We start from the raw sequence: 18,142 nt of genomic DNA, 5'->3' as shown, positions 1-18,142 counted from the left end.
TCTCTAAAAAACATTAAAATAATGTCTTGGCAGAATATATTGTCACTCCTTCATGGGAGTCTAGAGTGATGTTTCTGAAACTCCTTAAAATGAATCCAATTTGACTCTTAGTTAACTATTTAGCAGACTGCAGCTCAGGTTATGAATCAGGTCATTGCTGGCTAGCACTAGAATTCAGGTCTTCTTTCTAGACCACTTCCCTTTCAACTCTGTCCTTTGTTTCTTAAAAACCTTAGTATGGAAGCTTCTAAAATGTTTTGTTTTTTAATTTGCATATTATGCTTTCACAGTGGTAAGAAATACTTCTCGCAGTTTTACTTCTAACTAAATGATGCTTTTAGGTAGGGTTTCAATAAAGTAGTGCCCATTTTATTCATTCATTGTTTACCCTGTGTCTTCCCTAAAAATAGGACACTTAACTATTCAGTGTTCAAAATTGCCAGTGGGAAGAACAGAAAATCTTCCCTTGTACTGAAGTGTACTTTGTGCCAAGCTAGTTTGTTATCATGAAATAATTATATTTTAGTGTAAATAGATGGAAATATTCTAGTATAAGTAGAATCTAAAAATACTGATTTGGAGTACTTTTTGCTCTGTCATTCCATTTACTAACATTCCAACAGACAGCATGAGAAGATAAATTATTCTTCTTGCGCCACCTAGCGGAACCAGGGGCTGTGTACCTACCTTTATATATCTTACTTGCAGTAAGTAGGCTGTACACGCTTAGCTCCTACTCATTCTGCCCATAAGAAATTCACAAAGGAGAATCCAAAGATGTAAGCCCACTAAGATTGACTTATTTATCATATTTTAGCCTGAGAACTTTTCAATACTGACTTCTTATTAATAATAAAGCTTTCTGCTCAATTTCCTAAGGCATTGCTTAAACAGGACTATACATGAAGTTTGGAAATTATGCTCTTCCAGTTGTATATCTAAGATTGTACAAAATGATAATACATCTGGAAAAGCATAATAGTATGAAATCGGACAGACCTCATACCAAACATTTTAAATATCTCAAACTAATTGAGCCTTTTATGATAAAAATAGACCAGTGTTTTTCTTCGGCAAGCTTGTGTTTTATCATAAAAACAACTACAAAATAATTCGTCACAAATGCATTTGAAATGAAATGGCACTTTTATATGTAGAAATACTAGACCCACTGACCTGTGTTTTGAGATATATTAATTTACCTGCTTTTAAAATTGCTGTCTCCTGTGTCTGAAGGGCAGCTGTTGCTTGGTTTTATGTTGTTTACATGTTACGTGAGTGTTCAGTGTTGCAACTCCTAGGTCTTAATTTTGAATAATATTATTAAATTCTTAGGTCATGCTTTTGAAATAGTGGCACAAGGTAAAACAAGAATACTACCATCAATGTCATTTTTGGTGTAAGAAGTATCTGATGTGAAAGAATCAGGGAGACCAGGCACCATGCCTGTGGTCCCTGCTACTCGGAGGCTGACTTGGAGGGTCACATGAGCACGGGAGTTGGAGGCCAGCCTGGGCAGTACAGTCAGTCAGACACAGTCTCAAAAAGTAATTAGGGAAGACAGTTCATTCAAGTGAGAGGAAACTATTCCTTATGTATGAGGAGATATGACCCTTTTAGTCGATGCAGCCATAGTTCTGAAGATTTCTATTTGATTTGACATTTGATTACTGTAAAATTCCTAAATTTTATTGGTCCTAAATATGTGTTATAAAGGGAAACTTCTAATGCATATAGGATTCTTAGTTTCAATATTGAATCTTATCCTAAATGAATTTTTTGGTAAGAGGATTTACTCATAGAAACATTGAAAAGTATATTTATGTATACGTGTATACATATATAAACCCAATTAAGTTATGTTTATATAACTTCAAGGTTTTGCAGTTTTGAGGAGTTATGTCAGATTTTATTTTTGGAATATTCACGTTTAGAATGGAGTGTGCCAATTAATGTAATTTTCTGAGTCTGATAATCTCAGGATATCCTTTTTTGTCATAATGTTCCTAAAATAGTACAATAATTTTGTTAGTAGAACAAAATTAAATTTGTATTACATTCTCAGTCATCATTTATATGTTAATTTATTGTTCAGCTTAATAAACATTTATTGAGGAGCCAGTGAACCAAGTCTGATACTACACTATGCTAAAACAGGAAGGTATCTGACCTGGAGAAGTTATCAGTAGAGCCGGAAACAGACACGTGGCTTCCTCTCAGACCTAGTGGGAGAGGTACAAGTCGACCACAAGCAGGGCATCCAGGAGCAGGCTCTCAGGCCAGGAGCAGCGCGAACGCAAGCGTGAATGGCAGCGTGCGCCCTGGAGCTCAGGACTCAGCTGCCAGCACGCACGTGTGTGCACATTTACATGACCTCTGAAGAACCTGGCACGATGGTTTGCTTAAAAGTACACACACACGGGCTAGGGATATAGCTCAGTTGGTAGAGGGCTTGCCTTGCACGCACAAGGCCCTGGGTTCAATCCCCAGCACCGCAAAAAAAAAAAAAAAAAAAAGGATACACACACAACCAGATTCTCAATTTCCTTGTGAAAACTCACTTCAGTTTAAAGTGAACTTCTCAAAAATAGCAGAGAAACCACATTATATACACCTAGTTCATATTTCCCTAAACAAAATAAAAGTTTTTTGCAAGGAAAGGATTCACTACTAAAAGTGTGTAAATAGATTTTTAAAAACATATATATTATGAGTAGTACAGATGTGTGCACTTTAATATGCATAATTACCATAAATATCAATGTCTATAAAAGTATATAGATGTTCATAAACATAATGGTAACCTTTACGTGCTAAAGGTTTTGTTCTGTTCTGAATGCTTGGTGCATATGAACTTACGCAGTCCTTACAACACCCTGTGGCTTACGATGGAGGTGTTGGCATCAGTACTACTCTCAGGTGGTTAGACTTAAGACACCCCGAGAATGCACTTGCACCAGATCTCATAGCTAAGGATGGGAAGACCCAGGGTTCAAACAGATAGCCTGGCTTCAGAATCTCTATGGTAAAGCTCAGTAATTCATTATAACTTGATGATAAATCTTCAGTAATAGATAATGCTATGGAAGGTGCAGTAATAGATAATGCTATGGAAGGTGCAGTAATAGATAATGCTATGGAAGGTGTAGTAATAGATAATGCTATAAGCAGGTTCTAATGAAGAGTCTTCCCATTATTTTACCATATATGTCTAAAAACCTTTGGGTGGAGATCTCATGCAATATATTATTCTACTAAATTCCTGAGGTAGTGTAGATAACATAGATTAATATAAGTCTGTACCGTTCTGCTGTTTTTTTAAAAATAATTTTTAGTTGTCAATGGACATTTATTTTACTTATTTATATGTGGTGCTGAGAATTGAACCCAGTACCTCACACATGCCAGGCAAGCTCTCTGCCATTGAGCTACAACCCCAGTCCCTGTTTTTCTGTTTTGAAGTTACAGATCTCCTCAACTGTTCCAGGTCGTTTTACCAGTGTTTTCTTACCTTTTTTTGAAAATAAATGGTTTGATAAGTGTTCATTTAGCATTGATAGGCACCGGACTGAATTTTGAGGATATAAAGGCAAATAAGAAACAAACATATTGAACAAATAATTACAGTGTAATATGATTAGGGTCGAAATAGAAGTACTTTAAGAGAAACTAATTCTGTCTAGAGTTAAAGGAGCCCTTGTAAAATGTAGAATTTCTAGAGTGAGAAACACCCTCCAAACCAAGGGTACAATAAGGTTCAGAATTAGAAGAGTATGGAGTGTTGACCAAATTGGAAAATGTTCTTAGGTTTGAAGTGTAAAGGGTATGGAGTGAGTGGTGGCTGACTGGGGAAATGGGTCAAACAGCTTAGTGGGGGATCTCACTGGACTTGCTAAGGGAAAATGAGATGGATCATTTCTAGAGAGTGCTTCATGGGGAAGGTGTTAGCTCTAGTGAGCCTAACTGCAAAAATAATACTGTTCCGGGGAGGTCCCCTGAGGTGTTGGACTGGGGCCTGTGGTGAAGCTTACAGTTCAGGCATTCTTATGAGCGTCTGGAACCAAGGAGTTTAGAGGAAAAGGGTGCAGGCCAGCAGGCCTTCCCCACACCAGTCAGTTATTCAAGGGCTGGACTGGAGCTCGTCAGTACAGTGCTTGCTCTGTACATGTCCATACGTCCGTCCGTCCGTCCCTGGGTTCAGTCCCCAGCACCCAGGGAGAAAGCATTCAGTAGTTAAGTTTTATTCACTAAGCTGTTCTCTATAAATTTCCCAACTTCTAGTCCTTTCATAACTTATCCTAAAAAGAAGAGAAAGGTTGATGGTATTATTTACATTTTGAAATTGGGATGACACAAGTACGTCTTCAAATTTACTTAATGGGACACGAGTTTGGCACCAGCATTTGGCTTCTTGAATTCTAATTCAGCATACCCTTCACTGGAATACCTCACTCTTCTGTTAAAAAAAATGGGCCATTTTAATTTGTTTGTTTTATCCCTTATACTTACTTCATTAAATTGCAAAGTCCCTTCTTTAGGACATACTGTATCTATTTTTTTTTTAGTTGTAAGTGGAAATAATATCTTTATTTTATTTATTTATTTTTATGTGGTGCTGAGGATTCAACCCAGTGCCTCACACATGCTAGGCAAGTGCTCTACCACTGAGCTATGACTCCAGGCCCCTGTATCTGTTTTTGACTGGCACTTACTTCTTATAATTTTTCATGATCCCAAGTTAACCTTCTGCTGTACCATCATGAAGATAACCTCATATCCAACAACTAATGTGGTTTGGTTTTCTGTGACCTTGCACTGTAGAAGTCATCTATCACAATCATGCAACAAGGGGAGCCAAACACTAAAGCATCCATGCAGAGATCCCCAAAATAACCATGCAGCCTGGAACATGTGAGAGAACAGAACATACATCTTCCTTAATGAGCAAGAGATTCTGTGCTGGTTCAGCATGCAGTTCGCTCTGGAGAGCAAAGGCAAGAGTTTCATTATGTACCGTTTCACAGACCAAGGGGAGCAGGAGATCATTCAGAGATCATTCCAAAGCCAGGTAGCTCCTCCAGGGCACTGAGGTTTATCATCCAACAAGCTTGTGTACATGATTTTGAACTGTAGGTGAAAGTGGGTACATTCCAGTTAGTGGAACCATGATGTAGCTCCTCTGTCAGAAGATGGCATCCAGAAGAGCCCTTAACACACACTTTTAATAGGATTAAATCAGGTCATGTCATAAAGCTCCTTTGGGGAGAATTTGTGGACTCGGCAGTGGAAGTTCGCATTTTATCAGAGGTGCTAGCATTTTTAGTGTGGAGATGTAGGTTTTATAGCACTCAAATTCAGCTGTTGGTTGCAGACTTAAATGATTAATTTCTCAAGTGGGGCAGCCAAGATCATAGCATGTACTTAAACACTGAGCATTTCATATTCCTGGGGAAAAGTCAATTCAAAAATATTGATTCATTAGTAATAGGACAGTTCACCCCAAATTATTTGCTTTCATATTTATTTTACAATGGCAATTTATTCATGATCTTTCTGTACACTTTAACCATAATAAGTATAACACAATAGTAATATTATATAAACATGATAAATTAACCTTATTTTAGAAGCAGTAGTAGAATTGGGTTAGTTTTATATATTCTTCCACACAGTTTTTTTTTTAGAAGTTATTATAAGAATGAAAAGGAGAGTAGGCAGGCTTGTGTTAACACTAGCTCACTCATTTATTAGGCAGGTAACTTTAGGCATATTATTAAGCCTTTTGCACCTTACTAGGGATTACACAAAATAGCTGAAACTAGGTACTTAGCACAGTGGCTGACACAGAACAGCCTGCGTAAGTTTTGGTTTTCTTTCAGTAATTGAAACCAAGAAAACAAATGCTATACATAAAAATATGTAATTCTATTTTTAAAAAAGAAACATAAGAATAAGAAATGTAAGAATAAGTAAAAAATAGGAAAAGAAATATGTCCTGGCTCTTTTTTAAAGTTGTAAATGGGCACAATACCTTTATTTTATTTGTTTGTTTATTTATTTATTTTTATGTGGTGCCGAGGATCAAACCCAGTCTCTACTACTGAGCTACAGCCCCAGCCCTGATTTTTTTTGATATAAGGGACTAGTGCATCTCATTCTTGATTTCTGAAGTACATAATTAACTGCCATTTCTGAACTTGGTTCTCATTTTTAAAAGGACTGTATACCTTTAGTTACTTTTTAAATATGTGTGTGGATAGGGCGTTTGGAGTTACTTAAAAGAACAAGCATTGCCAGCCACTTACCAGAGTCCAGGGTATGACTCCACTCAAGCACAGTGGTTCCCAGAGTTCTCCTGAGCTGCTGAGCCATCTTTCTTGGAATGGGGTTATCACGGTGGCCAGCTGACTTTAGCCGACATCAAGTTGATGGATGTGCAGTAAGTCAGAGGAGTACGAGCATGGAATGATGAACTTATTTTTATTTTTTCCATATCAGCATTCTGAAAAAAAAAATCTAGTGTTGACTTTTTATTAAGAGACTAAACCTCACAGTAGTATACCAATGTTGCTATTAGATTATTTTCTTTAAAGTTATTGTGTTTAACTTTTGTCTTAGATTTTAGTAAATGACTTTTTAATTACTATGACTAAACATTTTCTTTATAGAATGGAAAGATAGTCAACAGAATTGGAGAAAAGTCACATAAACTATCAGAAGGCAATAGTAATTTTTACACATTTAAAGAACGAAGCAAACCAACCACCAGCTGTCCACATTGCGTCTTTACCGTAACTGGGTCTGTTCAACTCTTTCCTTGGCACTGAAATGCTCTTGGGTTCCACTAGGAGAGTCAGGGAGAGAGACCCCTGTGCAGGCGGGAGTGTGAGGCTTCGTGGCGTGCAGCATTTCTACACACGCTCAAGTGGCTCCACAGTGAAATAGGTCATCAGAGCCCTTCCGGGGTGTAATGTGGAAACTTCTCTAGCAGAAAAAAGGGGCACGTGAAGTAAATCATTGCAAATTTGGGTCATCATTAAAGCCCTGTTGGGGGCATAAGAGTTGAGAGAAAATCCAAAAGATATCACACAGGATAAAATAGTAAAAGGAAACAGCTTTATTTGAGAAACATTAGAAAGTATGCAGAAGGAAATTTACTGTAAAAGAAAACAAACTCAGAGTGTTCCAAATATCTGTATACAAGATATATATCTGTATATATCTTGTGCTACCAAAAAAAAAAAAAAGTAAGAAAAGAATTAAAACATACCATATCAATTTGTAGTTACCATTGATCATCTCAATGAATTTCCAGTTTTTTAGCATCAGGTGGGCTGGTAGATTTAGAATATTGGTTCAGTATTTCAGTATTTAGAGTGTTGATTCAATATTTCAGTATTTAGAGTGTTGATTCAATATTTCAGTATTTAGAATATTGATTCAGTATTTACCTGGGTGAGCTGATATTATGACCCCAGTTACATAATCTTTAAATGTACAGACACAATAGCTATATCCTGTGTAAATTCTAAATGCATTTGACATAACTAGGGAGTTTTTAGATGTTTTGCAGGCACTTATTATTACTCTTTCTGTTAATTCCTAGAAAGAGATCCTGGCAGGACTAAGCCAAGACTGCATAGTCACCCAGGGAAAAGTTAAAGCTGCCTTAGCTCTAGGATTGAACTTCAGAGATGGTGGTGTCCCAAATGTAAACATCACGTTCCCTACTATCTGGCACAAAGAGGTGGCTTACAGATTCACATGCATTTGTCCAAGCATGTTCTTGCAGCCACTATTCACTCCAGCCTTGCTCTTAGAGATACAGGAGTCATTAAGCATGGTGACTAATAATTTTAAATCAGAAGTACACTGAGTAGAATCACTGACCACTGTACCACTAGACTTGAACCACTGTACTTTGGAAAACAGGGAAGAGAATCTCAAGAGTACTGATTAGTAACATGGGTATGGAAGCAATCAATGTATTCTGTATTTTTGTTTACTACTTGATTCCAGGTTAAGAAATAGGCTAAAAAGTACATTAAACTGGAATTCACAGGCTCTATAATTTAGTCATTCTGTCTCTTGACAAATTACATAACTTTCTTGGACCTTTCATTTGATCATCAATAAAATATGCATAGTAATAACTGATGTAGATAAAATATTCATACTTAGAATTTAGAGAATGACAATTGTTAGTTGATATTGTCTCTTACACTGATATTTAAAAAGACATCACAGATAAGCTGAATAAATGTGTACCATTTATAGTAAATGTAGTAGAGAAGAATAAACCATCAGAATTTTCTCCCCTGTGTTTTGATAACTGATCAAGAGTCTATGGGTGCATGGAAGGAAGGGGTGGTGCTGTTGCTCGTTGTGGTTGGAAGCTGTCCTACTTCCTGTGAAATGCCCAGGTGTTGCCGTCATTTTCTTAGTGTCACTATAGAAAGCATTGAGAATTACAATAAACTGAAATTTTAAAAGGCACATTTTGCTGGATGTTTTTATTTATAGTTCATTAGAACATATTGCTGGGCTCCAAATTTTATATTAGGGCATCATAAAACATCTTCGATGTCTTGCATGTGACTTTTTGAGCTGTGTAGATGCAATATTGAAATACATGTATATTTCGGATTAAGGGTCATTTAAGAAGGTGGAAAGTGTATGCAGTGGAGACAGGGAGAGGCCCCACCCACCCCTTCCAGGCAGGCCATCCGCTGTTCGCTCTCCCCACACGTGCTCTGCGAATGTGCAGTGAGCTCACACTTTGTTTTGTCAAGTCAGTAGAAACTTTCCACAGAGTCAGCTTGCTTTTTGAGTGTGATGTTCTTCTCTAGCATCTTTCCTTATCAATACCTGTTAGTCCACCTCATTCTTTTCAGTGGCTTCGAGTTTTTGCATAGTAGTCACAGTAACTAGCCACTTCCATGTTTAGATTTTCAGTCTTTCTTTTTGCTTTACAAAAGTGCCAGCCCTGGATACACATCTTCACTCGTGTGCAGGTATTTCTACAGAACAGGTTCCTGGAGTCGGACAGAACAGGTTCCTGGAGTCGGAATGACTGGTGGATAGTGTCTGTGCTCTGGGTAATGTCAGAGGCCAGGGTCCTTCCAGACCTACTTCACCAGGTTATAAGCCATTGCCAGGGCTTCAGTTTATTTTGTTCTGTCATTAATGTTATATTGTTATAGTCATTTTATTGTTTACAAGTGTGTTGGGGAAAATATAATATTGTTTTAAATGCATTTGTTGAGCACTGGTAACCCTGAGCATATTTTTATGTGTGTTTTGGCCATTTGTATTTCTGCAAAGTATGAGATAAGCCTTAAAATACAACTGTCTGGCCTGGAACCATGTTGAATAGAAATTTATCATTTTGACTTTTTCAGGTGCTCGTTCTTTTCTTAAGTTATTTTCTCAAAATTATTATCTCCTATAGATTTTCCAGTGTATGGGCAAGTATGTGTATGTTTATGTTAGTGTGTTTGCATATTTATCTCTTAAAATTTCTCCTGTATTTCTAGTTATGGTACTTTACCCATATCTTTGGTTGTTTGTGAGAGTCTTCTTACTTTTTTCCCCTTTGATCAGAACTTCCGAAGGCTTATCTATTTTATTGATTCTTTTGAATGATATCTTTTGGTTTCATTGATCACATCCTTTAAGGATGTTCTAGACTTGGTTCATGTTATAATTTCTGATTCTTGTCTTTTGCAATTACCTCATCCTACTTTATTTGAATTTTTATTGTTTCTGGGAGCTAATCATTTCTATTTCTCTTTACATTTCCTTTCAGTCCAGAAGTTCCATAGAGGCTTTTAAAAGCTAGTTCCAGGCGGATAAGTGTGGTCAGGCTGCAGAATTCATCTCCAGTTGTTCTTTCCTGCTTCATGGCAGTGCCATCAGAGGACATGGCTACCCTGCCACTTCTGCTTGCTAGACCCTGTCTCCATTGACTGTGTCAGTGGCTAGAAGTTTCTGGTAAGAACCAACCAGCAGCTTGTTGGTCATCCCTTTTAGAGATCAGCAGTGCTTCTGCCAGTGGCCAAACACTGCCTTATCCTGAACACGATCTGCAGAGGTGTGAGGAGGCCCAGTCGTGATCCCGGCTCTGTGTTTGTCCCAGGCCTACACCTTCACTTGGTGTCCTTGACTCTAGAACTAAAGTGTCCCTACGACTTCTTCCACATCTGCATAGTGTTCTGAATGTGACTGGACTGTGATTTCCTTTGATCGTTTTCTACGTATCTGTCCCCTTCTGCCTTCTGTTTTTCAAGATTTCTGGTCCATTCATGGTGGTGCAGTGTCAGAAACTGGACTACATCTTAAAAAGAACTTCTGGATGAAAGTTGTTAGGAAGGGTTTCTCTGGAAATATTAGCAATAGTCCTTTCTAGAAGTAGGAATGAGTCAGATACCCTGTTGGTCTTCTGCAGTTCTTGATCCAGGTGATTCCCTCCCATGGGGTACACAGAGTACTTCCCCAGATCACTTAAAATCTGACCTAAGCAAATAGGTGTCTGAATCTAAAAAGCCATGTCCCCATGGGGTCTTACAAGTACGGCCAGTGAGGGCAAAGACAGCTTCTGATTGGTGCTGCTGAAGATACACCCTGAGTAGTAACCTGCGTGGCCTTGGGTCACCTCTGCAGCTGCTCTTTCTGGTCTGTGTTGTTCAAATGAAGCAGCCACAGAAGGCTTCTTTTCTGGGAAAAAATCTTACTTTGCAAAGGCAACCCAACACCTGCACTGACTTGCTAAGTCCTTCTTGCCCATTGGATCAGGAGTGTTCACTGCATATCTGCTGAGTTAGGGGAGATGGACAGGCCACTAGCAACCCAGTACTCTAACTGCTTTGTGCTGATGTCACGGTGCCACCCAAGTCATGAAAGAAAGGCCATTCCTCATTGAAATTCAGTGACCTGGGTTCCTCCTGTCTTGCGGTTTGCCCTCGTGGGTTCTTAATTCACCTGGTGAAGAGAGTGAGAGCTCCGTGTGAGGCAGATGGCAATGGAAACAGTATGGGCTCGCGCCCCGTCGGCCCTCACTCAGGCAGTGGCCACCTTCATCTGCAGGGGAGCTTGGATGCAGTCACAGGCTCGAGAGGGAGTGAATGCACAATTTCTGCCCCACCTGCTCTGGGCCCTGTTCCCAGGTAGCCTGCCCACCAACAAAGGGAACAGAAGGCTGCACCTTCCATGGGGAGGCATCATATTGCCCGAGGAAGGGAGGGAACATCTCATTCACTCGGGACCAACCAGTTTGGCTCCAGTGTGTCCCCCAGAGTTCACGTGTTGGAAACATAACTCTCAGTGTTGAGAGGTGGGATCTTTTTGAGTGATGAAGTCCTAAGGCTCTGCCCTTGCAAGTAGGTCGATGCCTTTACTAGAGGACTGGTAGTTACTCTGAGAATGGTCCTGGATCAGAGGAGGAGTTGGGCCCTGTACCCCCTCACCCTCCTTCTGACTTCCTCCAGTGCATGGGCACAAAGGTATTGATCGGGAAGGCCTCAAAGAAGGGACTGATACTCCAACTAAAACTTTCTGCTTATAGAAAGAATGGCCACTGCAGCAGGAGCAGAAACACAGCAGTGCAGGCAAAGGCAGCACATCCCCAGGACCCAGTCCCAAGGACCTTGCAGCTAGGAAGCAGGTAGTTAGGCTCAGGCATGAGCTGGAAGCCACCTGGAGTCAGGTTGAGTCCTGCAGGTGGCATGCTGAGTATTCTGGATCTACCAGTATAGATCCGTAGAACTGTATATGTACACATGTGTATGACTGGGTGCCCTCAGTTTCAGCAGAGTGACACGGTCGTACTTGTGCCTTAGAGCCTTTCTCTGTTGTAGAAATGCTTGATTCTGGGGATGCAAAACAGTGAACCCATTCCTTACCTGGCAGTAACCTGAAGGGGTCACTGAAGCACAGGATTAATTGCAGAGATGGAGAAGGAGCACCTGTCTTGTTCAGATTGAGTAGTGCATGGTAGTGCAGTCGGTAGTGCATGCCTATAATCCCAGTGGCTCAGGAGGCTGAGACAGGAGGATCGCGAGTTCAAAGGCACTAAGCAATTCAGTGATACTCTGTCTCTAAATAAAATACAAAATAGGACTGAGGATATATCTCAGTGGTTGAGTGCCCTTGAGTTCAATCCCCACACACAAAAAAATGGAGAGACTATAACAAGATAAAACTAAGCCAAGCATTAGACTTGGCTACCATGGAGGTTTTTGAGACCATTGCAAATGCTGCAGGGACAAAAGATGTGTTGGGGGAGGAGGTGTAGCTAAGTTGATAAAAGAGTGAGCATTGTATAGGACTTGCGAGACTTGAAGGGGTTTCAATCCAAGGATAGGAAGAGGGAAGCAAAAGGACCCTGAGGATATGGAAAGAAGCAGTTTTAAAGTACAAGTGGGTGGCTTGACTTTAAACAAGGCAAAAAAGATCCAGTGAACATGAAAGCTGGAAGGTGAGTGGGAGCAAGACTGAGGAAATATAAGGGAATTGGGAACTGGTTTCAGATGATTGGCATTTGGAACGGAGAAGCTACCGCAAGGGGTAGGCAGTGAGAAGAGACACCGTGTGATGCTGACTAAGGATGTGCCTCACTGGGTTTGGGAAGCACCTGTACGTCATTCATGCACTGTGTGGTAGGAGCCTCTACAGCAGACACAGAAAAAAAGGGGATGGGTCAGCTGTGTGGGTAACAGCTGGGCTAGACTGCAAAGACCCAAGGGGAACCAGGGTGTTTTAAGTGTGGAGTTGAAATGGTTGTCTCAGGGCCTGGGGTCTCAGTCATTCTTGTGCTGAAGTGAGTGAATGCCACAGACTGGGTACCTTACAAAGAATCAAGAATTGTGTGGCTTGTGGCTCTGGAAGCTGGGAGGTACAGGATTGAGGGGCCACGTCTGGTGAAGGCCTTCTTGCTGGTAGGGACACTCTAGAGTCCTAAGGCAACGTAGGACATCACATACAAGAGACAGCTCACCTGACTTTTACACAGACCCACTCAGAAGGTGACCGCTAACCTGCTTGTTCAGAAATCATGGATAGGTTGATGCAGTCATAAGGGCAGCCCCCATGACCTAATCACCTCTTCAAAGGACCCCCTGCTTCACTCTCTCGGAACCTCACAAGAACTCCTATTCGTCTACCATCTTTGATGTGAGGATTAAATTTCAGCGTGAGTTTTTTGGGGGTACACAAGCCATTGCATCCAGGTGGGGTAGTGCAGGATGCAAAGCCTGGAGGGAACCTGGGAGAACCAGATGACTGGAAGTTGTGTACTACTGTACATGATGTGCTACTGTAAGGTCCAAGGCGGATGGTGGACCCTAAGAGCAGATCTTACCACTCACCAACTGTGCTCCATGGGGCCAAGTTCTGTGGTACATCTAAAGAGAGTCAGTATCTTTGTGCAATGGAATTGCCACCTTTTAGATAGTGTAGAAATTATCAGGATAAGTTAAATTATGTATGAATGGCCATTAGTTCTGCATCTTTTCACATTTTAATCATAAAGCAGTTAGAAAGAAAAAAAAATGTGTTCTTTTCAGAGTCCCTTGATAATCAATGAGGAATTTAGCCTAATGATTCAATATGAATAAACATTCTCTTCAAGTGAATTCATTTAGATTCTTTGTGGACATTGATTATTGATGAAATTTTCAAATGTGTGCTTTTAAGATTATTATCTGTGTTATTTCAATATAATTCAGGAGATTTTTTTATTTATACACACATACACACACTTGGGAATCTCAATGGCCAGTGGGATCCTGAATGACAGAAAATATTTAACCACAGCACAAGAGCGATTTGCAGTTTTAAAAAATAAAACAATATTCCAATGAATTGTCCATGTATAGCAACAAATCAGTAAGAAAGGACAAACCAGCATAGTGAAGTAGATAAATCAGATTTAGGCAGGCTAGTTTATTGAATTTAAATTGTGCCCAGTTGGCCCAAGAGCTATATATAAGCAATCCATCTTACGTTGTTAATGGAGGTTCTTGAAATCCACCTGATGTTTGCATTATTAAATTTCAGCCTAATGAGCTCTGCTAATACATATTGAAGATGGTTGTAAGGAGTAGAATGTGAATCTGAGCGGGATAATTTGAAAGAAACATAAGCTGAGCATTTTACATGACTCAAGGGGTATATCTACAATTACACATATAACCAAGATTGAATTTAAATGGAATTTCTATTATCCTTGTCCTTCTACCAGGGAGAATGAAGTGTAAATGAAGTAAAAGTCTTTAGAGTTACTGGTGGTTTGTTTTTATTATCTAATTTAATAGATTCTTGCAATGATACAAAGTGGCATAAAAGTTTTAATATTTCATGACTTTAAATGCAGTCTAAGTGTGCATAAAAAGCCTGTAAAGGGAAACAGATGTCTGTGTAATTGGATATAGCACTTAATAGCACCATCATATCAGTTTTATACTTTAAGAAAAGTGTTAATATTGATGGTGAAAAAAATCAGACTTTGAAGAAAAATAGTTTTATGTGAGGCATGTTTTCTTTAAATTCCTCTTGTAAACCAGGTTTTGTACTTTTAAAGGATGTGTTGATTTTGCAGAGCAAAACTATATGCAGAACAAACTGAAGAGCAAACCTGCTTATTTTTTTAAATCACAGTTTACATTGCCATTATCATTATGATAAAGGCTCGTCCAAACTTTAATGCTGGCACAGTTTGACTCTTTTTCTTTTGACGAGGCAATACTTTTTTAACTTAATATTTCATCAAGTATAATGCTATTAGAGACTTATTTTCACTTAGTTCACTCATCAGGCAGTGAGACAGCAATAAAGGAGAATCGCTCCTTTGAGACATTAATGCTTTGGAATAAATGATGTGCTAGAACAGAAATTTAATTAATTTACAGAGTATATTGATAGTCCCTTGTTACTGTGCTGTATATTTTTAATCTTCTTTAACATCTGTAGTAAAGTGTTTGAAAACCCTGCAGTCGAGCAACTAGTAGATGATTAAGTAATAAGGAAAGAGTCTTCTACAGAGAGAGAATCTTCTTACCAAAAGCTGTCATACAGGAATAAAGAACCTCAGCTTGATGTGCAGCAAGGAAGAATATGCTGCCTGATTTGATACTGTTCCACAGATAGTGCAAGCTGCTTCTATTTAAAATGCAAACTGTGGCTTAAGACTTCCTCCAAAGTTGACAGCAGATGTCTGACACAAGTCAGGTGACTCATGACGACCAGCAGTCTTCCCATTCATAGGCCTTTGTCCAAACTTTGCTTCCTCACTTTATTTTTTGTACAGAGGTTGTCTTGAACTGAGCTTTGAAGATTCTAAATAAATATTCTGGATATTTATTCTGAATAAAAAATGTAAATATGTATTTCAGATATTTAGCTACCACGTGTCTTCTGACCACCTCACAGAATTAACAAATTCCTATTTCCTTTCCTCAGTATTTCCATGTAAAATAAATAATATTTTTAAATTGTATAATAAAAATATACATAAGATAAATGCAGAAATTTCATTGTTTTTGTTACAGCAAAAGCTGATGAAGCATTGAAAGCCAAAGAAAGAAACGAGGAAGAAGCAAAGAGAAGAAAGGAAGGAGGTAAAGGCACATTTCATTGCTTTCCCTGGGGGGTCCCTGCGTGGCATGGTTCTATCCCTGAAGAGCGCACGCCTGTGCCTCTGCCCGGGCCTCACCTGTGGGTACCTTCTCCACCTGGTACACTGCTGTTTGCTGGCCTAAGACTGGCTTGATGCGTCCGATCATAGAACTTGGAGAATGTAAAATTTTCACAGAAGAGCCAATATTGGTTCATTTCCTTCTGACTTTTATCTTTATAGTCAACACATTATCAAAATCAGTCATGGAAATAATTGAATTTATCCACATGTTCAGGATTTCTTTAGCAGTGAAGAAAAGCCTATCAATACAAGTCTTTAAAAAATTGTTACAAGGAAGTTACAAAATCTAAATGGAAGAAATTAGTCATGGTTCAACTTAAGAAATGTTCTCTCCTCTTAATAGCGTGTAGGCCATCTTCCCAAATGTTATGCACGTAAAGCTAACACCGATTAATCCCCTAACAGACCTCTGCCCCGCTTTGGTTTGCTGTATGTGGCTCTTGTAGGAGAAGGCATGCCTCCTTCCAGTGGAGGCTTTACACTCACCGTGACAAATTACATGTGCGGCCCCAGGTAGCTCAGTGAGTTGGGTTCGGGATGTACTGGGACAGGCCTTCGTGCTTTTTTAGCAGAGAAACTATTTCCTCGAGCTTTTGAGAAGCTAAAGGCTGATAGTTGATGCGTGGCAAAATGCTGACTTTGAGTGCTGTTATCTAAGTCTAAAAGTTGGAATTTTTACCTTAACAATACATGCCCTTCACCTTGACAACCAGGAAAGAAATGTACAATCTCAGCTTCTGGTTAGAAACTGAAATCCAGTAGCCCCTGAAGTGTTGGTGTGTGACAGCCTAGAGTTCTAGTGCAGCGCCCATCATCTCAAGTCCCCGAAGCCACTCCATATAGAACCTCTGTAGGCCAAGTGGCAAAACCCTGCGGGTAGATGCCATCCAACTGTGCAGTGGACTTAGGCCTGTGGACATGGTGGTGTTCTTACCTTATTTGACCCCCCAAAATCCCAGCTTGTTCTCTTACCCAGGATCAACTAATTTGATGCCATATTGAGAAAACAAACCAATTCCAAAGGCAAAAATCCTCAGTAGAATTCTCTGCTTTTGACTTTATAAAACATATGTCTTGGCATTGTTACTAAGAAATCTCTTCTGTTTCAGCTATGCTTCTGGTGTGCCCATAGAACAAGTGGCTGTGATCCTAGATGCAGAGCAATCTAGCAGATTTAAGTATACTGTTGCATTATGGTTCTTCTGATCCATGTGCTTAATGAACAACATAATGGCTCTTATCAAACACCAGGGTACTGCAGATTGTAAGTGTAGTACTTTTTATCAACCAACGGTGAAAATATGCTGCAAGTTTAATGGGCAAGGTCCTGCTTTAGAGAAGTATTGTGATGATACTGGCTTTTACCTTCAAGGAGATCATCTAGAATCCACTGCAAGCTCAAGGTGAACCCAGCAATGGCTCAGATGGTATATCTTAAACTTAAAAAGAGGAGGTTTATTTATTACCAAAAATTACAACTTTTGGGTGGTCATGGTGGCACACACCTGTAATTCCAGCCACTTCAGGAGGCTGAGGCAGGAGGATCACACGTTCAAAGGCAGCTTCAGCAATTTATTGAGTCCCTAAACAACCTAGCAAGACCCTGTCTAAAAATTTTTAAAAAGCAGGCTGAGTTTAGTGCCCCTGGGTTCAATCCCTGGTACAGGAAAAAAAAAAGAGATGTTGTAGTACTTACTGATCTTATCCCATTAATACATATTTTACATAGAATCATGATCAGTTGAAAAAGAAAGGCACTGATAGCAATCACAGATTTTGAAATTTCTAGGTGATTTATTACTATGAAAATATATAATATCCTAGTTGAAGACCCTTTTTAAAAATACTTAAGAATCCTAAATTTACGTGTTCACAATATTTTAATATTTTTTTCATTAAATCAGTTCAAAGTATTTTTAAGACGGTACTTTGTTACGAATTTAAGTAACTACATATGGTCGAACTTTACATTATGATTCTTTTTAAATTACTCTGATTTAGATTTTTTAACCAAATCAAATCATCCTTATACTTAGTATGTGATATACAGTACTTGAGAATTCAATTCAGTACCTGAGAATTGTTGAAGAAGCACATCCCTACATTCATAGCTGTTTTAATCAGTATTTTTCCAAGTCTGCTATCTTAACTAGTGTATAAATTCCAGGATTTTAGAAGACCTAGTGCCCATAATGCCTAACACAGAATAGAATAGAAACTCAGTTTCTTGAATTGTTGCAGGAATGAAAGAATAAACGAAGGACCAATTTCTCTTTGTTCTTTTAATCCATGCTTAAGCGGCTCACCTTGAACTTGCAGTGGATTCTAGGTGATCTCCTTCAGAGTATGCGCCAACATCGTCATACCCCTTCTCTAAGGCAGGACCTTGCCAGTAAGCTGTGGTCCAGGGGACTGGCAGTCATGCAGATGAAACCCGGAAGGTCAGAG

At 39.3% G+C, this 18,142-nt stretch overlaps 1 protein-coding gene across 3 annotated transcripts in view; it reads left to right on the top strand.

The window, feature by feature from the left end:
* The window catches only part of RSRC1 (arginine and serine rich coiled-coil 1), a 362,234-nt gene that overhangs the window by 276,607 nt on the left and 67,485 nt on the right, over window positions 1–18,142 (top strand). For all 3 annotated transcript variants that reach the window (XM_079100402.1, XM_079100401.1, XM_079100403.1), the window contains exon 7: window positions 15,546–15,614. In XM_079100402.1, the coding sequence (XP_078956528.1) occupies window positions 15,546–15,614 (69 nt within the window). The remainder of the gene's footprint in view (window positions 1–15,545; window positions 15,615–18,142) is intronic.

This window comes from Sciurus vulgaris (genome assembly GCF_902686455.1).
Source record: "Sciurus vulgaris genome assembly, chromosome: 10".
NCBI classification, from domain to species: Eukaryota; Metazoa; Chordata; class Mammalia; order Rodentia; family Sciuridae; genus Sciurus; species Sciurus vulgaris.
The sequence above is the reverse complement of the archived record's forward strand: the minus strand, read 5'-3'. Positions and strand labels throughout refer to the sequence as shown.